This window comes from Dysidea avara, chromosome 10 (genome assembly GCF_963678975.1).
Source record: "Dysidea avara chromosome 10, odDysAvar1.4, whole genome shotgun sequence".
NCBI lineage: Eukaryota > Metazoa > Porifera > Demospongiae > Dictyoceratida > Dysideidae > Dysidea > Dysidea avara.
In genome coordinates, this window is record NC_089281.1 from 26,043,318 (window position 1) to 26,064,710 (window position 21,393).

A 21,393-nucleotide genomic window follows, 5' to 3' on the forward strand; every position below is an offset into this window, starting at 1 on the left:
TCACTGCATTGCATATTCCACGACTACCACTGATTTATATGTCTTTCTTAAAAGGCACATAAGTCTGACAAGTTATGACTGTTCTAAAGACCCTGATACTGAATATGCACACAGCCATGATATTTATTTGTTGAAGCTTGTATACCCCTTAAGTTGCTCATAACACAGTTCATGGGCAGTGCTCAGGGGTTTTATGCTGCATGGACATGGAAAAAAACTAAATTGTATTGGCACGGAAAAACTGCTAACCATTGCCAGTGCTTACTTGCACTGTCAAACATATGGTAGTGCCCACTAAAACAGTATAATGAGACACTGCTTGGGATAGAACAACTGTTGCATGTAATTTCTACCAGGAGAAAATATCACAAAATAATGTTCCACCTGTCAACAAGTTTGAAACCACCCCGACATGACAAAACTGGCTAGCTACTAGTAACACTGTATGTTACACTACTTGAGTCACAAAGTAGAGGGAAAATAATCTAATGCAAGTCATGTATAGTGTTGTGGTGAACATTAGTGTACCATATAATAACTGTTGTACACTGTGTGGATTCTTCTAGGAAACTATTTCACCAGTTAAAAGTCATAATAATGTTGCTGATTATCTTATTTCACATCTTAAAATTACATGAAAATAAGTGGAGAATTTCATCTTACCAAAAAAACCAATTCACATGTTAAATTTTAATGATGTATCGCATAAGAACACACTACACCACAGTCACTCACACACTAGACACACACACGTTACACATGTCATACTATCTTATTCCAGAGTGCTCCCTGTTTGCTCTGCCTATCAGGAGTCAATCTGATATAACTACTTGCTACCATTGTACTACCAACAAAGTCCCAGTTGGGTATGTCCATCCCTGCACCTGCAACAGTCGCCATGACTGATTCCTGGTCATTGTTAGATCACTCGGTGGTTTACCTGTATACGGTTTTGTTAACGAATGTTCCTTCCTAAAATATCCATCTTCTTCTAATTCTTCAGATAAGTTGAGCACTTCGGCTGATACAGACAATATCACTGTTAAGACTAGAGCAGTGAATACGCCACGACGTGACAGTTCCATGAGACCTCAACGTGTCAATGTTAATCGATTATAAATATTCGGGTAGTCGATCATAATTTTTACTGCTTAATCGACCCGTAATCGACTAGTCGTTGTTTCTGAGGTCGACGTTTCACTACGCCCACAATGGACCTGAACGTCTACAATGAACTAAAGCAACTGATAGAGACTATGACTCGTACTGGTGCTCCCTCCCTTCACCAGGGACACTTGAAAAGAATTAAACAAATATGCAAGTTAGTAATACGCTTACTAATATTTGGTAGTAAGCGTGTTACACCAGTACAATTATAGTATGAGAACGCTACACTAGTATAGTCGAAGTATCAGTAGATTGTCTTTCATGTCTGGGGTTTCAGTTGTTTTATTTTTTAAATTAATCTGTAATGATGTTATTGTTATTTGTTATTGCAGATCATGTGATGCATATGTGGAGAGAGCATTTGACCTGTTGATGACCCAACTCACAAAACCGCACTCTGAAATTCGACTTTCAGCATTTCAAATTTCAAACGAGTTATTCCTACGATCTCACCTCTTTCGAGAGCTCCTAATATCAAGATTTCAGCAGCTGCTTGAGGTTACTATAGAAACTGATGCAGACCAGCCCCTCCCTCCACCTTATCCTGCAGCCAGCCAGCTGAAACAACAAACACTACTAGCAATAAGACAATGGCATGATAAGTTTGGTTCATCCTATCCCAAACTGAAGTTGGGGTATGAATTTCTCAAGTATAACAAGAAAGTACGTATGTCACTATGTGGGGTGTGGGTGGTTCACTTGTTTGTCATTGTCAGGTTGACTTTGATAGCTTGGTGGCATGGTCAGAAGGAGAGCAAAGGAGACAGGAAGAAGAGGAACGGAGGACGAGATTATTGATAGAGCAGCGACTGGCAACTGTACAGAAAGAAATGAAAGGTATTCATCTACAAATTTTGTGCATGATATTCAATAATGTAACCAAGGCAATACTCAACTTGTGTGTAGCTCTGATGTCAAAGTTTTCTAAGCATCTAGCCCATGCAATCACCTTAGTGGAGTAGTATAAAGAATTGTAACAGATTCAGCTACTCTAATAGAGCAGTCAAGTGTGTCTCATCTTCTGTGGCTACATCCTTGATATTGCTAACAAACATGCAACTTTTAGTGCAAAACATGATACCTTGTCAAATGCTTTCAGAAGGGGTGGCAGGGGAGTAGGAAGCAATCTTGGATTGATCAGGTAACTAAAACTTTCAAACAGATTGCAGCGGGGTGGCACATCCTTTGCTTGTCTTATAAACTAGTATATTAAAATTATTAATTTGGGATCCAAGCAATAAAGAGTAGTGAAATAAGTGATGAATGATGGTATTGTTATAGCATAGGAAAATCCCCACATTGGCATGTTACAACAGTGATTTGTTCAATGCTAAAGTAGGGATTTTCTCACTGAACTATGCTGTAATACCATCATTCATTGCTTGTTTCACTACTTTTTATCACTTGGATCCCTACTGTACCTCATTTTTATTTTAATATATTAGTTTGTTTGGTTTTTTGTTATAGCATACAGCTATACAGCTATACATGTGCAATGAAAATATGAATAGTGACACACACCCTGGTAGATGAAAGGGAGATACTCTAATACAGCAGTCATCCTAATAGAACAAGTCACACATGTGCTTTACAGCTGGACAAATAATAAGAGGGTGTGTCATTGTGATCAAGTAAATAGATTGTTGTGTTAAAACGAGTGATATTGAACCTATGTCGAAGTTACTTGCAGCTGTGGTCAGGTGGGCTGGCAGGCAGTGCTGGCAGATGAAAATTTGAGTTTTGGTGATCTTTTTAAACTTCTATATCCAGCCACCTGTGAGTGTTCTCTTGTTTTTAATGCTGTATTTGATGTTATCTGGACTAATATTATTCTGTAAAGGTGATTTTCATCACGTAAGATGTTTCTAAGATGGTTTTAAAAGGCAGCATTAATATAGGCAGCGCACGTCATTTTTTGGGGGGATTGCTACTTAAACAATACTACTGTACTGTTTGATTAATGCAGTGACTATTGACACCAACTGTTGGTGTCAATAAGTGCCACCAAAGGCACTGGCCAGAACAACTGAATTATCAAGTTGTATGAAGGTAATTTTTGGTAAGAGCTACTAAAGTTGGCTGGCTTTGCTGGCATGGTTTCCTTGTGACCTACAACCCTAGTCGCCTCAAACTCACCAACAACTTAGGCCACTTCACTAAAATTTCTTGTTTCTTGGACTTGACCGACCCATAAAATTTGTAAATGAACTGTTTTTTGTTGATTTTTAAAAATCACGTGTTTAATCATGTGAGTTTGTGGTGTCGATGTTTTGTTGGCCATCCATATCTGCTATGCATGGGACGAGCTTGGTTATTACAAGAAGAGTTTTAAAAGCAGACTATGGATGGACGTTTGGTCATTTAGATGTACTAACCATAACTAATAGTTTGTTATCGAACGCCGTAGTTACACGTGTTGCCATAGCTTCAGTTTAAAAAATAAAATTATTACCACCTACAGTATTATTATTTATACCTACCCACTTTTCAACTAGTTTCAGTCCGAGAAACAAAAGATTTAGTTGAAGTGGCCTTACCTTCGTAAGACATCAAATAAAGTTATGCTTTACAGGCAAGTCTTAGGGTTGGTTTAGGGTTGAGTTTTCTTCTTCACTGGGCATGGTTCCTTCTTCTTCTTAATAGAGCATCTGTCTTAGCTCGCATTTATAAGGTAGAAAAGAAGGAAGAGTGGGTAGCTGGGATCGGTGTTTGAATGTTAAGGATCCTGGATTTGATTGAATAAATGGTTGAGGATTCGTTTTAGTTAACAGTTTTTTATTAAAGTTTTGTCTAATTTTTGCTGGTTGGTGTCAATAGTTTTCACCTTAAAATAATTATCAGTTACTTTTGTTGACTATATGATGGATTTTATACTGTACTAGAACAACTGACTGTTATATTAGAGTGTCTGACTGCTCTACTAGAGTATATTATGGCAATTTAAGTGCTGTGTCTGCTGGACCTACTCTGATGCCCCTGGGTGGTGAAAACATTCATATTTTAGTCTAGAGAATATTATGAAACATGATTTTTAAAAAAGAATATATATTGGAACATGATTTGTGTTGTTCGTATCATCTCTTTGTACAATAATAGCAAGAGTTTATTTCCCTTTTTTTAAATCATGAACTCTTGATAGTAGTATAGCAATAAAAACGCTGAATACAGCCTCCTGTGTTGCTCAAGATGACAGCATTATTCGAATAAAATGGTTGTTATTGTACAAAAGCACTTCAGTGGATAGTCAAAATGTAGTTTATCTGAATGCTGAAATGACTGCTCAATTAGAGCATTTTGGTTTGTGGTAGTGATTCAGTACTATAAATTATGCTTCTCTGTGATTGGAGTGGCCTGTATAGGAACAGTGTTTAATATTAGATTATACCAACACCCTGTCAGTTAACTATAACAGACACCCACTGTACTGTACACAGAAGTAAGTTGCTCAAATGCAGCTGATGAAAAGTGAAAAGTGTACTAGGTTGTGTGAGTAGTGTTTCATTCCAAAGACACTTTATGAATGGTTCCTTTAGCTTATATTGCCCACCATTTCTACTAGACATCACACCGGATATCCACCACTGTTTGAGTGAGATTGACACATGCTTCAACTTGCTACTACCGCGCATGGACACTTGGGATAGTGACTTCTTCCCTATGGAGAGTGCTCCTAATACCACTTGTAGTCATGACAACAGCAGTGACGAAGAAGAAGAGGAATGGATTGAGGTAGCAGGACCGTCATCATCATCCAGTGGTTTAGAGGGACATGGAGTTGCTGGAAGGGAATTTAGTCTCACCATTACTCTGTCACAAGGCAAGAACTCATTGCTATTGGCAGAGACTGAGGACAACCAGAGCATATTTGAGAACTTGAGGGGTAGCTATATGCTGTGTAGTAACAGTTACCTGCCATCTGTCAATAAGTGGCTTCAGGTACTAGTTAGAGATTGTGTGATTGTGTGATAGTGTACTGTTTGTTGTGTAGTTGTTGACAAGGTGTGGCCGAGATGATGAGCTAAAACAAGTTATTGAACTAAAGCAAAGACTGTTACAGGTTCAGGAAAAATATGAAGAATTGAACATTGTTCCAACCCAGAAGCTAAATGATAAGGGCCAGTGCTCCCCCAAGGGGAAGTCTGGGACAACAAGGAATGCCCCTGTGAAGTTCAGTATGGAGACTGAAGGGAAGAAGCAAGGGGAATCCTCTAAGGTATCAGTAGATCCCACCTCGATGGAGGCACAGCTACTGGCTCTGAAGCAAAAGCAAAAGTGAGCATCTGATGAAGTGTGGAGTATTTACTGTAATCAGTTGTAACACATCTGCTGCCTGAACACCTGGGGACTGCCTGGTGTTTTAAAAAGTTTGAGGTGAAGCACCAAATTGGGGTTGCACAATGCCAGTGGCATAGCTAGCCCTGAAGGATTGGTTGGGCACCCTTGACAAGCTGCAGTAATCACGATGTGCTAGGAGGTCTGGGGGCATGCCCCCCGGGAAAAAAAATTGAAGTTAGATTCTCTGAAGTTGAAGACGAGAGCAATTTAAGCAGTTTATCATTCTAGTATTATACTAATACATGTTTGACTGTTGTATTAGGATGATTGCTCTATTAGGGTGACTGCTCTATTAGGGTATTTCGATCTAGTGTGACCAGTTGAGTTGGTAGGGCACTTAAACTGATTGGTTGGGCCTGTGCCCTACCAGTACCCACCTTAGCTACACCACTGCGCAATGCTTACTGTGATCAAAAGTATTCTAATAGAACAATCATGTGTTGAAAACTAAGTAGAATAGACCAGCACAACATTTAATATTTGACAATTTATTGTGCAGAACATAGAATAGCTATGATGCTTGTATGTTCATCACACATGTATGCCTGCAGTAGTTGCTGTTCACATTTATTCCATTGAAAAAGCAAATGTGTAGAATACAACAGTCAGTAATTATCAGATTCTGCTTGCTTGATGTTGCATGCAGACAATAGAAGGGTCTGTGTGAACTATCCATTTATCCAGCTGTATATATTGCAGCAGCTGTCAAGTGATAACACTATGAGTTTGTAATATTTGTATGGTGACAAATATTATACAAATGTAAAATATGAACTCTTGTTATTAGTAATGTGTGGGGGGAGGTTATTACTTTCTACATACTAGATTGATGGAGACTGGAACTGGTATAGAACATGCTCAGACCAAAGATTCTTCAGGTGATCCATGTAGTCACAAGGCAGCTCTTCTTTCCCAGGCACCGGTTGTACGATTTGATACTGACCTGTATGAGTGGGGATATCCCGACTGTACTCCAAGTGTGCTGCAGTAAGCCACACACACACTTGTGCAACCAAGTTACCATGGTGACACACTTAGGTTTGAATCACTACACAAGTTTTGGTCTGGAGCAAATGAGAATGAAGTGATCATAAATGAGGTGGGGATTACCCTTTATGGCATTTAGAGAATAGCTAGCTCCTTTGAAATTTTGCTAATAGAATAGAGAAGACAATATGCTGACCCTTAATGTTCTAAAACAATCACATATCATAGAGTCTGATTGTTAAGCACACACTTTTTCTCATTGTTGATAAGCGCATGCGAACATGAAGTTCCAATACGAGGTGTAGCAGAAAATGCTAGGCTTGAAATTTCACGTGATGCATGGCCAACTATTTTTAGCAAGGGAAATGAAGGATTTGCATAGACAAATATTGTTGCACATGGTGACTGCAAATCACATGAGATGTTTTTATTAGGCACACATGCTTAACATGTTAATAGTAAAAAAATTAAGCATATATGTTTAATAACCAGACTCTACACAGTACTTTGTTAGCAAGGGTATGTTCTATTAGAGTAACTGAGTAGACTTTAATTTATCAGAATATACAAGTAAATTGTCTGAGCTATAATAGTGGTATCTATGAACACCGCAAGATTGCACCTTGCAATGTTTATTATTAACAAGTTGCTTTAATTATAGTCTATCGTTCTTCCTTGTGTCCACACAGGAGCGTCAGGCGGCCATGAGACACAGGAAGATTACTTTCGAAGGAAAATTTGAGCCTGTAAAGTGGGCATGTAGAGCTCCATTACCCAGTGGAAAATTGTGTCCAAGAAGGGATCGTGTCAAGGTATGTACTAGTGTATACATCTGTCTTGTATTTCATGCAGTATGTTACACTGTGTAGTGTCCATTCCATGGGCCTATAGTGGCACGTGATGAGCAGGGTAGGGTGGTGGGCAGTCCACAAAGTGAGACACAAAATGTGGCACAGCAAGAGATGCAGAGTGAGACACAACAAGAGACACAATGTGAGGACACACATCAACACAACAACTACTGTACTACTTCATTGTATGTAGCCAATCAACCAGCAGAAAGTGCTTTATCATGGGAAGACATTGAAGAGGAAGTGTCTGCAGCTACTGGTACATGTGTGTGTGTAATGTGCATAAATGTGTGTGTGCGTATATGGGTGGGGTGCGTGCATGATGCATGTGTGCTGTTAGGCGTGGCTAGGCGTGGCTAGGCCAATTGAAAAGTTTCCAGGTTTGATGCCCGGTTATGCCAAGTTGCTATAATGTCATTATTTCCTTGAGCAATGCTTAGCAATGTTTGGGTCATTGTGAAACTTTGGGTTCTGTGGCCTCCGTCCGTGAGGCCTGGACAGTCCTCCTGTAGTCCTGACACAAGACTCGAGTGCCTGAGTGATGCACAGGTATCTCAGTGCTGGTTCAACGAGTGGCAATAGCTGTGTCTCACATGGCTGCCATAGGCTCTGTGTGTGTGTGTGTGTGTGTGTGTGTGTGTGTGTGTGTGTGTGTGTGTGTGTGTGTGTGTGTGTGTGTGTGTGTGTGTGTGTGTGTGTGTGTGTGTGTGTGTCAATTTATTCTTCTCCACTACTATAATACCAGGCCAACTACAATGGAAGTCAAAGAAGAAGGGTAAAAAGAGGAAAGGTACAGCTTACTAAACTACTCAATAATAGTCTGACCCAAACTCCCATTAGCTGAGGAGTCCATGGAAGGACTGACTAACATTAAAGCAAAGAAGAACTCTGCTCGTTCAAGACTAGAGAAGAAGATCCTCAACAAGTAAGCCATTTATTATACACCATACTTTATACTGGTCTTTAATCACAGGAAGTCTCTAAAGAGAGTGGCAGAGGCTATGGACAGGATCAACGAGAAACGTTATCAGCAAAAATTTTCCAGCAGCTTCAAATATGCACTATCAAAATGACTGTGGTCAGTGTTGTGGTTGTGGGACCTTTCTTGAGGTTGAGATTATTCCAGAACTTCCTGACATGTGGTTAAAAATTGCACATTCATGCTGATGACGTCTTAAACTTTTTTTTATTACACTGTTGTAATAACACATGCATGTACAACTCAACTTATACTACAGAAGTATACATACAATAGCTAGTAATCTTAATAAAAAAGTATCCATAACAGTATCCGTAAAATGTGAAAAAAGATTCAACTATAAAAATCAACCTGATCTTTTGCACCATTCACAGAGATGACTCATGTGGTCGCCACCATTACATAAAGGTCTTGTTGTATCTCCTTTTTCACCTTTCTTAACAGCTTTCTCTAATATGACAGCAAAACGATCTTCAGTGAAGAGCGGTGTAGCCCATATTAGGCAGCTCTTGCACTTTTGCTTGTACTTCTTTGTGATGACTTGATCAGTAAGATTAACTTTGATCACCGTGTTGTGTGAAGACCACAGGTTTTTGCACTTCTTGCAGTAGAGGAGGGCTTCACCCAATGTCATGACTTCTGGTGCTCTATATCTTATTGTGGGGATGTTGTCTTCGCAAACTGTGGCTTCCTTTATTGGTCCCAATACTTGATAGTCATAGCCCCTATAAAGTAGCCATCAAATGGCAGATGACTTATGCATGGACATATTTACATATGCTAAGGGTGATGGAATCTATTATAGCTATGTCAAATTAGAAACATACATGCAAGGAAACAAAATACTTGTATTGCCAAATATAAATTATATTTATTGTACAGTATGTGAACAGCTACGTTTACTTACTTTATCTTATAGGTACCATTAAGATTCAGACCGTCCAAATAATCGGCTAATAGATCTGATGCCTATAATAACAAGACAAGCAATAAGAGTTAGTAATTAGATCATGTCATACAGGCTTCAATATATTATAGCTTTTGCTGGGACTATATTTAGAATTTACAGTGTAGCTACTAGCTAGATGAATGCAGTAAACAGTGCTATAACTGTAATACGAACCTAGCTATCATAGGCTACGTAGAAGCCAGATTAGGCATGACCACTGATATTAGAGCCTACACCATGCTATCTATGGTTACACTGGCATAGCTAGCTATTCAAGAATAACCTTCCAAATGTTACAACGAGTGTTACAATGGCAACAGGTCTTTTTTTTTCATTAGAGAGGCCGCAAAAGTTTCTGGTTAGCCCTAACCGAGTCCAATCATGGCCCAGTGACCTTGCCAGTAACGCTTTTAGTCGACTAACTGTGACACTTCAGTTTAGTCGGTACGCCGGAAAAGTAGACTAGCTATCTGAGCTATCTCATACCGATGATGATGATGATAAAGGTGTTGATGATCCAGAGGACGACTCCGCGCCGAATGTCAAGCTCATACTTCTCCTTGTACTACTCTTCAAAGCTTTGCTTCCTTTTTTGCGGGTGTATGGTACGCTATTTGTAACAAAACACCGGCTTTATAACACTAAGACGTTATACACCACCTTCCTTTATAGCGAGTCCCTTTATAGCATATGCAAACTGACGTCATTATGACATAATAGTACACTTATAACCCTGGGGTATAAGAATGTAAAGGCAAAGCCTGTGTATCCTGATTATGACACCATAAAAAGTGATATAGCTATTATGAGTGGATCTGTAAAGCAATAATAAAATAAGTCAGTCAATAGCTGATTGGTGTGCAGGTCTGATAACTGTACATGTAGTCTATATGGCTATAGCTATGGCTGCTGTACAATATGCAGTGCACTATTTAGCCTCATACTAGACCCAGAGACTGCATGAATGTTGAGTGCATGACTCCAGTGATAAAATCCTTCAACACTGGAGTCATGCACGGTGACACTGAGGGGCACTATTCCTGCATATACCATATGGAGCATATAATGGTATGCATACTCTTTCATGCACCATGCATGCATGCATGCAAGAACTGCCATGGAATTTTGACAAGAAAACTTGCTAATGGAGTGGGGGGTAGATAGCTGCCAAATACTTCATGTGCAACATTTCAGCTGTTGAACTTGGTTTTCCAATGCATGCGGCCAGGCTATACATGGCAGTTCAGAAGTATATACTTTAATTGCCTTACATACATGCAAAAGCAAACCTGAAGGTTTATGCAAGCACATGCAGCTGCAGAGCTATGAGGTATAGCTAGTGGCTTAGAGAGACATGGTGTTGCTAGAAGAAGTTTGGTAGTCTCACATACCATTATCCTGCCACAAGGCAAGAACTCATTGGTATTGGCAGAGACTGAGGATAACCAGAGCATATTTGAGAACTTGAGGGATAGCTATATGCTGTGTACTAACAGTTACCTGCATGCCATCTGTCAATAAGTGGCTTCAAGTAATAGTGGGATTGTGTCATGATGTATACTGTTTGTTGTGTATACAAGGTGTGGTCAAGATAAACAAGTTATATTGAGCTAAAGCAGAGACTGTTACAGGCTCAGGAGAATCTTGAAGAATTGAAATATTGTACCAACTCAGAAGCCAGTTGGTAAGGGCCAGTGCTCTTCCAAGGGGAAGTTTGGCTGGCACAACAATTAATGAATTTCTCTGTGAAGTTCAGTATGGAGGCTGAAAAGAAGAAGCAAACACCAAAACGTGACCAAAAGTACTGAGCAATCACTTGTTGAATTATTGCAGGACAACTTTTCGGTGTTTAACAGTATTATGCACCAGTAGTAGGTAGACTATAGCTGTGCTGCTTGTTTTTATTTTTACTCCAAATTTTTATAACACATGTAGAAACATGTTGTCTGAAAAGTTTTGCAGTGGTTGCTGTACACATTCAGCCACTTGCCATATATTACATTATAAACAAATGTGCAATGATCACACAGCATGGGTTTACTCTAATAGAACAGTCAGTAATTATCAGGTGCTTACTTGATGAAACTGTTTTGCTCAGACATTACCTGTATAAACTATCCCAGTTTCATTCCCCATGCACTGCAAGGGTATAGTATTCAATTTTCTACACATATAGTTACACAAATTACTCAAAACAAGAATTCATAACTGCATGATATTCATATGTTCATAATGTTTGTCCTCTACATAAGACTAGGCTTCTGCAGTCAAGTTGCCATGGTGACATACTTAGGTTTGAATCACTGCACAAGTTTTGGTCTGCAGCAAATGAGAATGAAGTGATCATAAATGATCATGCAGTGGTTACCTTTTGTGGCATTTAGAGAATAATCCCTTTGAATTTGGCCACTGGCGCTACTTGCATATACTAATAATAAGAAGACAATGCACTGGCCTTTAAACAAGCACAACTTTGTTAGAAAGCATTATGTTCTATTAGAACAACCGAACAGAGCTCTGAACAGTTTATCTGAATATGCATGTATAGTGTAGAAGTGATCTCATTTTTGAGTGGCCACGATCAACATGTTTATATTAATGATGATAGCAGAGATAATACAGAGAATCGTCAATGATTGGAACACCTTACCCCACGAAATTGTATCTGCACCTAATGTACTGATCTTTAAGACTAAAGTAGATGTATTTTTATATGACCGCCGGTTTGATTTTATTTAGATGTATTTGAGATTGGTTTTTATAAGACTTTGTCTTCCTTGTACCAATTAACAAATAATAATAAAAAAAATAATAATAGAGGGGGCAAGTATGTTTATTATCTCTGATGATAGTCTGCTGTATTGCTGTTCCCCTTGGTGTCTGGGTCAGGCAGCCATGAGCTCGAGACAAAGGAAGATCACTTTTAAAGGAAACTTTGAGCCAGTTAAAGGAAACTTTGAGCCAGTTAATTGAGCATGCAAAGCTCCCTGCACAGTGAGAAAATGTTTCCAAGAAGGGATAATGTCAAGGTACGTGCCAGTGTAAATATCTGGCAATATCTGGCTTGCATTTTATGCTGTATGTCACACTGTCAGTGTATAGTGTTCATTCAATAGTGGCATGTGTGAGCAGGGTATAGGGTGGTGATCAGTCCACAAAGTAAATACAAAAAATGTGGCACAGCAACAGGCACAGAGTGGTGCACAACAAGAGATACAAATAAAAAGGGCACACATCAGTACTTAGCTAGCTACCATATACTAGCTAATCAACTTGCAGAAGTAGACGTATCTCGAGGGGAGGAAGTGTCTGCAGCTACTGGTGTTTGTTTTTTTTAGAGTTTGTTGCAGAAAAATTAAGTTGTTGGGTAGTTGGAAAAGGCGGGTACGGTCGGACACGGACGCGGACATTTTCAAAAAGGACTTTTACATTCATACCTAACGCTGTTTTTACAGCAGTCTTCGCCTCCAGACCCAGGCGTCGATCTTTTCATAGCGCTTATCCATTTATAAGCGCACGTGCGAAGGATAGACTAGCACTCTAAAGACCATTATAGTGTTGTATACGTGCTCTAGAAATCTAATTAAGAGTCACAGAGATTAATCTAGCATGTCCCAACTTAATCTCGTAGGCCAGGTCCTTGAAATCCTCAACACTCGGTATAAGCGCCTGCGCCTTATACTAAAAGGCGTAAGATTGTGGATTTGGCCTGCTAAGCTAAGTTGCATGGGGCATACAAGCTAATCTCTACAACTATATAACTCCGTATTAGACTTTAGAACATGTGTACAACACCATTGTGGTCTTTGGCATGCTGTGGAGTGCTGGTCTAGTCCTTCGCACGTGCGCTTATAAATGGATAAGCGCTATGAAAGGATCGACGCCTGGGTCTCGAAGCGAAGACTGCTGTAAAAACAGCATTAGGTATGAAAAATAACTGTTAAATAAATGTAAAAGTGCTTTTTGAAAATGTCCGCGTCCGACCGTATCCGCCCTTTCCAACTACCCTAAATTTCATAACAAGTCTGGTCAGATCTTATTCTTGGAATATCAATTTGAATGCTAGCTAAAAGAAAATTCTCAAAAATAGGGGACTTTCAAAAGGATAATTGATGCATTCTTATAGTAATGCTCAAACATGATTTGTAATTCAAAGATCTTTCAATTTCATTGTATGCATGTCAACATGTGCTTATTATGTGCATGTTGATGTCACTATATGTATGTGTACAAAGTACTGCTCAGTGTCAACCCAAACCAATAACAAGTCACGCACATTAAAGCTAAGCTATATTAGTTCAAATAATAGTTGTAACAGTTGCTATAGTGATCATTGTTGTCTTCACATCCAGCAAGGTACTCCCAACTCCAGACACCTCTCACAATACTCTCTCATGTGAGGTGCTTGTGAGTTACCAGTGTATTCCTCATCAGAATCTACTAGCTGCTCATTTTCTTCCAACCTTTCCTCAAACTTGTCTAAGACTTTATCAATGATGTCTTCGAACCGATCACTGGTAAAGTGAGGGGTCACCCAGTAATTGCACTCCTTACATCTTTGCTGATACTTCTTTGAGACATGTTGCATTAAGAGGTTAACTTTAATGGTTGTCTTGTGAGATGTCCACCGAGAGTCACATTGTTCACACTCAAATAACCCTTCTCCATTCACTGTGAAGTACTTCAGCTGCAACATTAATGATGTAATGTTTATACTACATCCCAATGCCATATTTGGGATTGAATCCACCACATGGTTATGATAATAGTGCTGACAAGGTAAACAATAATAATTGGAGCTGAGGTAGCTGCTGAAGAGACACTGCTATGATATTAATATGTTAATACTATTATAGTGGTTCATGGCACGAGTATGCAAGCTACCACTATGACTGCACCTTTTAGCAACCCGCCCCATCACAGCAGGCTTGTTCCTTACCCCATGCATGCACACACTTCAGAACTAGGATTTGGGCTGACCAGACACATCAGATCTTAGCTATTGAGGATTTATCCAACCTCCTTAAGTTTTCTCTAAATTTCAAAGCTAGTTCTAATTGGATACGTAGTTTTCCCTGGCCAAGTGGACACTGGACAGTCAGCATTCATGGAGGGATAGGATTAGGACAATTATCACACAGCAAATCTATTATACAAGTGTATGAATGTAGTGAAGGTGTAAGGTTTGTATGTGCATGTGTCAGTCTGTCTGCGTATGTGTGTGTGTGCGCATGTGTGTGTGCATGCGTGTGTGGTGTGTGAGGCAGCATGGTTAAAGTATTGGCCAAAATATCCAGATTTGATGCTCAGAGATGTCCAGTTGCTATTGGTTTTAGTTCCTTGAGCAAGAGACTTTATTCACATTTCTCTAGTCTACCCAGTTGTTTTAATAAGGACCTGGTGTTAACTGGGGAAGCAGTGCACTCAACTGCATATATTAATGCCAGAGATCTGGTGTTAACTGAGAAAGTGAATGCCAACTGTTCATGTATCATGTAACAGGTGAGGTTCAGGTGGGACTTTGGATTCCCATACTCTCAGCTGTGAGGCATGGTACAGCTTTTGCTTGTGCATGGGGTACTCCCCATCTCTTGATCTTGCACTTTTGTAATAATTTATGGATTACTACGTATATATATACATACAATGTAACACATCTGTGCATTATAATCTGTATAATAAAAACACTGAGGAGGATTTGCCAGCACTGACTCTTAGGAACCTGCACAGTCAACTGGGTAGCCATGACTGTTTATACAACAGCCAATGACTTTGCTTTACTTTTGTGGTGTGCGTGTGTGTGTGCGCACTCACGTGCAGAGTAATTGTAGATTTATAGACTGGTAATACATGTACAGAAGCACAGAAAGTATCAACTATATGAATCACTTGATAGCAGAATCAGATTATGCAAAAACTTGCATACCCAAGTGAAAAATTTACTGCTACATACCAAGCGCCATAAATTCTCTGTATGCATAGATCAGAATGTACTGGCAGTGGGGCACTGAAAATTTTTAATAAAATCCTCTAAATAATTAGGATCACATTTGTAGTTGCACATTTGCAACACATGAGAATGCATTCTGGAAGTTTCTAGAGACAGGAAATCTGCCCACCTGGCATTCATCACATGCTTGTTTATTAAAACACAAAACCTCAGTCAAAATTGTGGGAAACTACCTATTCAAACACAGCAAAACTATTCCCACATGGCAACTGTTTATGAGTATCTAGCTTCTCTGTGTGACTACTAGGCCCATCACCATTAAATATTAACCAACCAGCCCATGCAAGGTGACTAGCTGTATATCCCTGCAGTTGCCCTTCTATAATCTATATTGAGTCAACTAGTATTAATCCCCTATAGCTATACATATACATGACTTTTATGGTAGATAATCTGTCATACATACAAAAAACCCCATTCCATCAGCTATATAAACTATGGAAAATTACATGCCATCATGCAACTTCATAACCACTGGCTGGATGTAATGCAGTAGCTAACCTGATCAGCAATGTATATAGCTAGTTACTACTAAACCTTCATATCGCCAGTGTGGACATGACGGTAATCCAACAATTTGTTATTGTCGGCATATGGTGCATATGTGTACAGTGCATGTATTCAGGGAAAGTACTTCCCTAAATATCTATCTATTACACCAAACCACATTCTAAAATATAAACCTGTATATATATATATATATATATATTTATATATATATATTTTTTGGGGAAGAATTTGCCTCTCTGCCCACTGTTTGAGCATTTATTATTGATTTATATTATTAATTATACAAAAAAAATAGCAACAAAAACCTGTATATATACGATTAACCATACAAACAGCCTACTGAGTACAACAAGTATATTGCTAACTATATTATACATAAAGAGATTGGCTAAATGAAAAAGTCTTGTTGCACTGTGGGTCCTCCAAGTTCCTTACACCTCTCACAATACTCCTCCATGTGAGGTGCCTGTGTGTGTCCAGCAAACCCATCATGATCATCAGCAGTAAACAACTGCCCATCATTATCCACCTTTTTTTCATACTTTTCTATAACTTTATTCATAATGCATTCAAAACGGTCAGTGGAGTGGCCCAGAAAGCACAACTCTTACAGTTTTGCGTGTACTTATTCGAAACCTGCTACCTGACTAGGTCCACTTTGACAGTTGTGTTGTGTGAGGACCATCGTGAGTCACATACATCACACTCAAACAATGCTTCACCCTTGACAGTGTTTCAAACATTTAGGACCATCATCATCCACTTCAACTCCATTAGAGGCATAGGGAGGGGGATTCCAAGGGGTTCAGGAATCCCCCTTGTAAAATTTAGACTTATGAGTGTACAGCAGGACCCCAACACACCATTTGGGCTGGCTGAAAGGTGATGGTCCTTATTTCCCAGTCCATCATGGTGTCCCTGATGATCTCACACTCAATATCTTCATCTACTATATTATGATCACTATCTATGATGATTTGAATAATATTATCCTTTTACTCCTAAATCTGCAGCACTATGCAACCCATATTACCCCCTGTCTCGTAATACCAGCATCTACTCTTTATTTAGTGTGCACATATGATAACTGAAGTGCATGCTGTACACTTGAGACTACATGTTGAGTACATGACTCTAGTAATTATTGACCATTAAACACTGGGCATGACTATGACTCTGGTGCATTTGAGTCATATACAGAACATGCACAAACTGTCATCAGAGTTTTGTGCCATTGACAAGAGAACTTGCTAATGGAGTGGAGGGTAGAGTTTCTCTGGTGCGCAGCCTGAGTACTTCAGTTGTCTGAACCTGATTTGCCAATGCAGCCAGACCACATAGCTAGCTTTGTAGCTATGTACGTTCAGCTCAAAAGTTATACAACAACCTTACACTGCCATTATATCAACTGCCTTCATACAAAGATGTGTTTATCATATATAGGCAAAAAGTACACACTTTGCCTTACATGCAAAAGCAAACTTCGGACTGCCATGAGTACATGAAGGCTTATGCAAATTAAGATAGCAAATCTGGCTGGTTGTCATGCATAGCTGCAGAGCTATAGTGTTTGTGGTATAGCTAGAATGATAGTTGTATAATGTTTGTTAGTTTTAAATGAAGTCTTAATGAACTGCTCTCAAATCCAACAAGGTACTTCCATCTCACAATTCTCCCTCATGTGAGGTGCTTGTGGGTTACCAGAGTATTCCTCATCAGAATCTACTAGCTGCTCATAAACTTGTCTGAGACTTTATCAATGATGTCTTCAAACTGATCACTGGTAAAGACAGGTTTCATCCAGTAATCGCACTCCTTACATCTTTGCTGATACTTCTTTGAGACATGTTGCAGAAAGAGGTTGACTTTAATGGTTGTCTTGTGGACGTCCACCGAGAGTCACATTGTTCACACTCAAATAACCCTTCTCCCTTCACTGTGAAGTACTTCAGGTTCTTCTCATCATCACGGTATACTTCTGGCCTTTTTGCTACATCATTTCTTCAATGATCTCACACTCTTCATCTTCATCCAGGGTGTTGTTCCAGTGAGCTTCTTCTAAACGTGTTGTGACTGATTGAGTGTTTATATACATGATAATAATCATGTGTGAATGATGTAATGGGAATTCCCATTGGAATTAAATCCACTACATGGTTTTGATTAGTAATGTTGACAAGGTGAATGTAGCTAGCTTATATTAAGATTAAGAGGAGCAGCTGAGTTAGCTGCCATGGTACTATACGATTATAGTCCACTGTATATAATCAGCATGGCACAAATTGTTATTGGCTGTTTGGTACATGTCACTGAGTACTACATAATAAGCCTAGTTTGTTATCCATACATGGTGGTGTGCTGCATGTGTTGTGTATAGCAATAGACATGCTTCATGTGTGCTGCACCGTATGCATGTGCATAATGTACATGTGTGTGTGTGCGTCCATGTCTCACATAATGGTGGGTGAAGGTCCAGGTGGGACTACGGGTGCCCACACCTTCACTTGTGAGACATGGTACAGCCTCCTGCAAGTTACTAGTCCTGCCCCAGTAGGATTTGCCTGTGTCGACCTGAGTGGCGTACAGGTGTCCCAGTGCTGGTTCACTGGGGTGCCTGCACAGTATAGCTGAAGGCTTTTGTGTGTGTGTGTGTGCATGTGTGTGTGTGTGTGTGTGTGTGTGTGTGTGTGTGTGTGTGTGTGTGCATGTGTGTGTGTGTGTGTGCATGTGTAGTGTGGTGTAAGTGTGTCCGCACGCGTGTGCAAAAGTAGCATGACTGTGCAGCATATGCAAGTTGTGTGTCTGCTTAATATGATACTACACAAAATTAATATGAAATAACACCTGTAGAGTATAGAACATGGTATGTATATGTGTAACATGTGCATGTGTATGACATGTGGTAACCAGTGCAGAACTGGCAGTATCCTCGACTGTGTGGGGTGGAGACTAAGCAGAGTCACGGTTCCCTCATGCTGACTTTGCAAGCTAACAACAGGGCTTACATCATTCTTTAGCGTGTGTAGCTTGAGTAGTGTATGTATGAGGATGTAGGTGTGGTGTATTGACATATAGTAATTTCCTGTAGTTGCACGCATGCGTAATAGAGTTGTAACTGTATTCCGGTTGTACCAGAAATGTGTTGTAGTAGGCCTTTTAGTTCTTTTGTACGTGATTGTACAATTGTGTGAGATTATACAAAATCTACTTGTTATCAACATAACAGTAGGTTATATGTGTGTGCATTTGTTTATGTGTGTGTCTGCATGGTGACCAGGTGTCAACTGAGGAAGCAACCCTCTCAACTCAGCTGTAACATCAATGGGTACCAAGGAACCATGTCTCACACAATGGGTGAAGGTCCATGCAGGTGCCTCCTGTGGGTTACTAGCTCTGCCCCAGGAAGATTTGCCAATGCTGATACACCTGAGTAGTGCACTGGTTCACTGGATAGGTGTGACTGTGCTAACATGGTAGCCGAAGGCTTTGCTCTAAAGCTTTGTGTGTGTGTGTTTGTACGCATGCTTGTGTGCGGTGTATCTCTGTGATATCACAGCCAATTGCAAGTGGGATCAAAAATTTTCAGGTTCAATTCTTGGTATGTTATTAGAACTTTATTCACATTGCTCCAATCCACTCAGCTGTTAAGGACCTGAAGGAAGCAGCCCACCCAGCTGTGTCATCCATAGATACCTGGTATTTAATTATCTGGGGATAAAGATGCCAAGTGTCCATGTCTCATGCAACGGGTTAAAGTTCAGGTGGACTTAATTCGGGTGCTCATACCTTATCTGTGAGACATGGTACAGCCTCCTTAGGGGTGCAGATTACCAGTCTTGTTCCAGAAGAGGTTTGTCTACGCTGACTCACAGCACCTGAGTAGTGAACAAGTGTCCCAGTGCTGGATCACTGAGTAGGCATGACTGTGTTAGCATGGTAGCCAAAATCTTTGCTTTATACATTGTTTGTGTGTGCACACATATGTATGCATGTCTAGTGTTTGTGTATAGTGTGTGTGCATGTGTGGAGTAAATGAACGCTATTGTGTGTCACTAAAACCATGCAAGGATAGAACTATAACTGTGACACAACGAGCTTGATGAAGGACCAGATAATTGAAAAATTATCACAGTATGTACATTCATTTTTACTACAATAAATATGCATTGATTGTTCATGTATGTACTATACTGGTTGGTGCATGAAGCACTGAAGTAGAAATTTCAGTTTCTACTGAGACAGTGCTTCACATGCATTGCACATAACAGTCTCGTGATCACATTTGTGGTTGCATGAAGTTCCGTACACAGGAAAATTTATACCCACTTGTTTATTTATATAAACCGCAATCAGACTTGTGGGAATTTACCCATTCAAGATACATGCAGTGGTAAATACATGGTGATGAAATGCTGGCATGCATGCAGGATAGCAAACCTAGATGGTAGCTGTGTAAAAAGTGCAGTTTTCCATCTGTATAGTCTGCACTGTAACTTTATATTCAATTGGTTAAGAGTAGTATGCAGTAAAAATGCACATATTTTTGTAGCACTATGAAGTTCATGTGTTAGCATTGGTCCACTAGCTATAGTAGCACACAGCAGGAACCCATTGCCACCTTATAGCATTTATGTGCACCTACATTTATTATTATTATTATTATTACTGTGTAGAACCTCACAGGGAGTATAAACACACAGATACAATTACAATTAAGTGCAAAATTTAAACATACTGCGATAGTTGATCCTGCATGCATGCATATACAGTTATAGTTATTACTAAATCTTCATAGAAAATTACTAGGGGTATACAATGAAATATATACACGCTCATGACTCATGTTACATGTGGATGTGCGGATGTGGTTACAATAAGTCATATATTCTATGTGGTCTAATGCTAGTGAGTACAATCATCAAACCCGTACAAAACTGGCTACAACTACTACATGTATATTGCTAGCTAGCTACGTATATACATGACACATCTGCCCTCGGAGATATAGGCTAAATAATATAGTCTTGTTGTACTGTGTTCCAACAAGGTCCTCCAAGTTCCTTACACCTCTCACAATACTCCTCCATGTGAGGTGCCTGTGTGTGCCCAGCAAACCCATCACGATCATCAGCAGTAAACAGCTGCCCATCATTATCTACCCTCTTTTCATACTTTTCTATAACTTTATTCATAATGCATTCAAAACGGTCCCTTGTAAAGAGTGGAGTGGCCCAGAAATCACAACTTTTACACTTTTGCATGTATTTCCTTGAAACCTGCTGCCTGGCTAGGTCCACTTTGACAGTTGTGTTGTGTGAGGACCATCGTGAGTCACATTCATCACACTCAAACAATGCTTCACCCTTGACAGTGAAATATTTCAAATATTTAGGATCATCATCATCCACTTCAATGTCATTCTCCATCATGATGTCCCCAATGATCTCACACTCAATGTCTTCATCTATTATATCAAAAGCCGCCATTCTCAAGCTATAAATACTACTGCAATGAAATAGCTGTACATGTCATGTGCTTGCGTACTGAAATGTGCAAGTTTTTATAGGCTATAGGTCTCATAGGGACTAGGGATATTATACCCTGC

General features: G+C 39.6%; 4 protein-coding genes and 1 long non-coding RNA gene across 5 annotated transcripts in view; 2 read left to right on the plus strand and 3 right to left on the minus strand.

Annotated features, from left to right (window-relative positions):
• Positions 1 to 1,436, minus strand: part of LOC136268078 (vesicular integral-membrane protein VIP36-like) — a 4,769-nt gene extending 3,333 nt beyond the window's left edge. The window contains exons 1-2 of the mRNA XM_066063307.1: positions 941 to 1,436; positions 769 to 884 (exon numbers count right to left, since the gene is read on the minus strand). Coding sequence (XP_065919379.1) covers positions 769 to 884; positions 941 to 1,085 — 261 coding nt within the window. The 5' untranslated portion in view covers positions 1,086 to 1,436. The remainder of the gene's footprint in view (positions 1 to 768; positions 885 to 940) is intronic.
• Positions 1,132 to 8,631, plus strand: LOC136268075 (UV-stimulated scaffold protein A-like). Its single transcript, XM_066063304.1, has 13 exons — positions 1,132 to 1,321; positions 1,500 to 1,830; positions 1,884 to 2,004; positions 4,727 to 5,103; positions 5,156 to 5,439; positions 6,328 to 6,489; positions 6,541 to 6,601; positions 7,179 to 7,301; positions 7,359 to 7,482; positions 7,534 to 7,599; positions 8,086 to 8,130; positions 8,181 to 8,265; positions 8,314 to 8,631. The coding sequence occupies exons 1-13, from the start codon at positions 1,212 to 1,214 to the stop codon at positions 8,411 to 8,413; spliced, it is 1,989 nt and encodes a 662-aa protein (XP_065919376.1). The 5' UTR covers positions 1,132 to 1,211; the 3' UTR covers positions 8,414 to 8,631.
• On the minus strand, positions 8,515 to 9,929 carry LOC136268084 (uncharacterized). The gene is made up of 3 exons (XM_066063316.1): positions 9,755 to 9,929; positions 9,227 to 9,288; positions 8,515 to 9,044 (listed from the first exon to the last, which is right to left on the minus strand). The coding sequence occupies exons 1-3, from the start codon at positions 9,818 to 9,820 to the stop codon at positions 8,666 to 8,668; spliced, it is 507 nt and encodes a 168-aa protein (XP_065919388.1). The 5' UTR covers positions 9,821 to 9,929; the 3' UTR covers positions 8,515 to 8,665.
• A 2,127-nt stretch (positions 9,930 to 12,056) lies between these two features.
• The window catches only part of LOC136269175 (MMS19 nucleotide excision repair protein homolog), a 72,131-nt gene continuing 62,794 nt past the window's right edge, over positions 12,057 to 21,393 (minus strand). The window contains exon 33 of the mRNA XM_066064665.1: positions 12,057 to 12,066. The gene's annotated coding sequence lies outside the window, so the exon portion shown is untranslated. The remainder of the gene's footprint in view (positions 12,067 to 21,393) is intronic.
• Positions 12,888 to 19,914, plus strand: LOC136269184 (uncharacterized). Its single transcript, XR_010707245.1, has 3 exons — positions 12,888 to 13,192; positions 19,066 to 19,374; positions 19,430 to 19,914. It is a non-coding gene; the product is annotated as an uncharacterized lncRNA (long non-coding RNA).

What these genes read in the sequence shown, in the direction of transcription:
- LOC136268075 (XM_066063304.1), top strand. Translation starts at nt 1,212, where the DNA reads ATGGACCTGAACGTCTACAATGAACTAAAGCAACTGATAGAGACTATG. An exon ending in TGTACTCCAAGTGTGCTGCA is followed by an intron (nt 6,490 to 6,540) that starts GTAAGCCACACA and finishes TGACACACTTAG; the next exon opens with GTTTGAATCACTACACAAGT. An exon ending in GAGAAGAAGATCCTCAACAA is followed by an intron (nt 8,266 to 8,313) that starts GTAAGCCATTTA and finishes CTTTAATCACAG; the next exon opens with GAAGTCTCTAAAGAGAGTGG.
- LOC136268084 (XM_066063316.1), bottom strand. Translation starts at nt 9,820, where the DNA reads ATGAGCTTGACATTCGGCGCGGAGTCGTCCTCTGGATCATCAACACCT. An exon ending in CTTTATCATCATCATCATCG is followed by an intron (nt 9,289 to 9,754) that starts GTATGAGATAGC and finishes TTGTTATTATAG; the next exon opens with GCATCAGATCTATTAGCCGA. An exon ending in AATGGTACCTATAAGATAAA is followed by an intron (nt 9,045 to 9,226) that starts GTAAGTAAACGT and finishes GCTACTTTATAG; the next exon opens with GGGCTATGACTATCAAGTAT.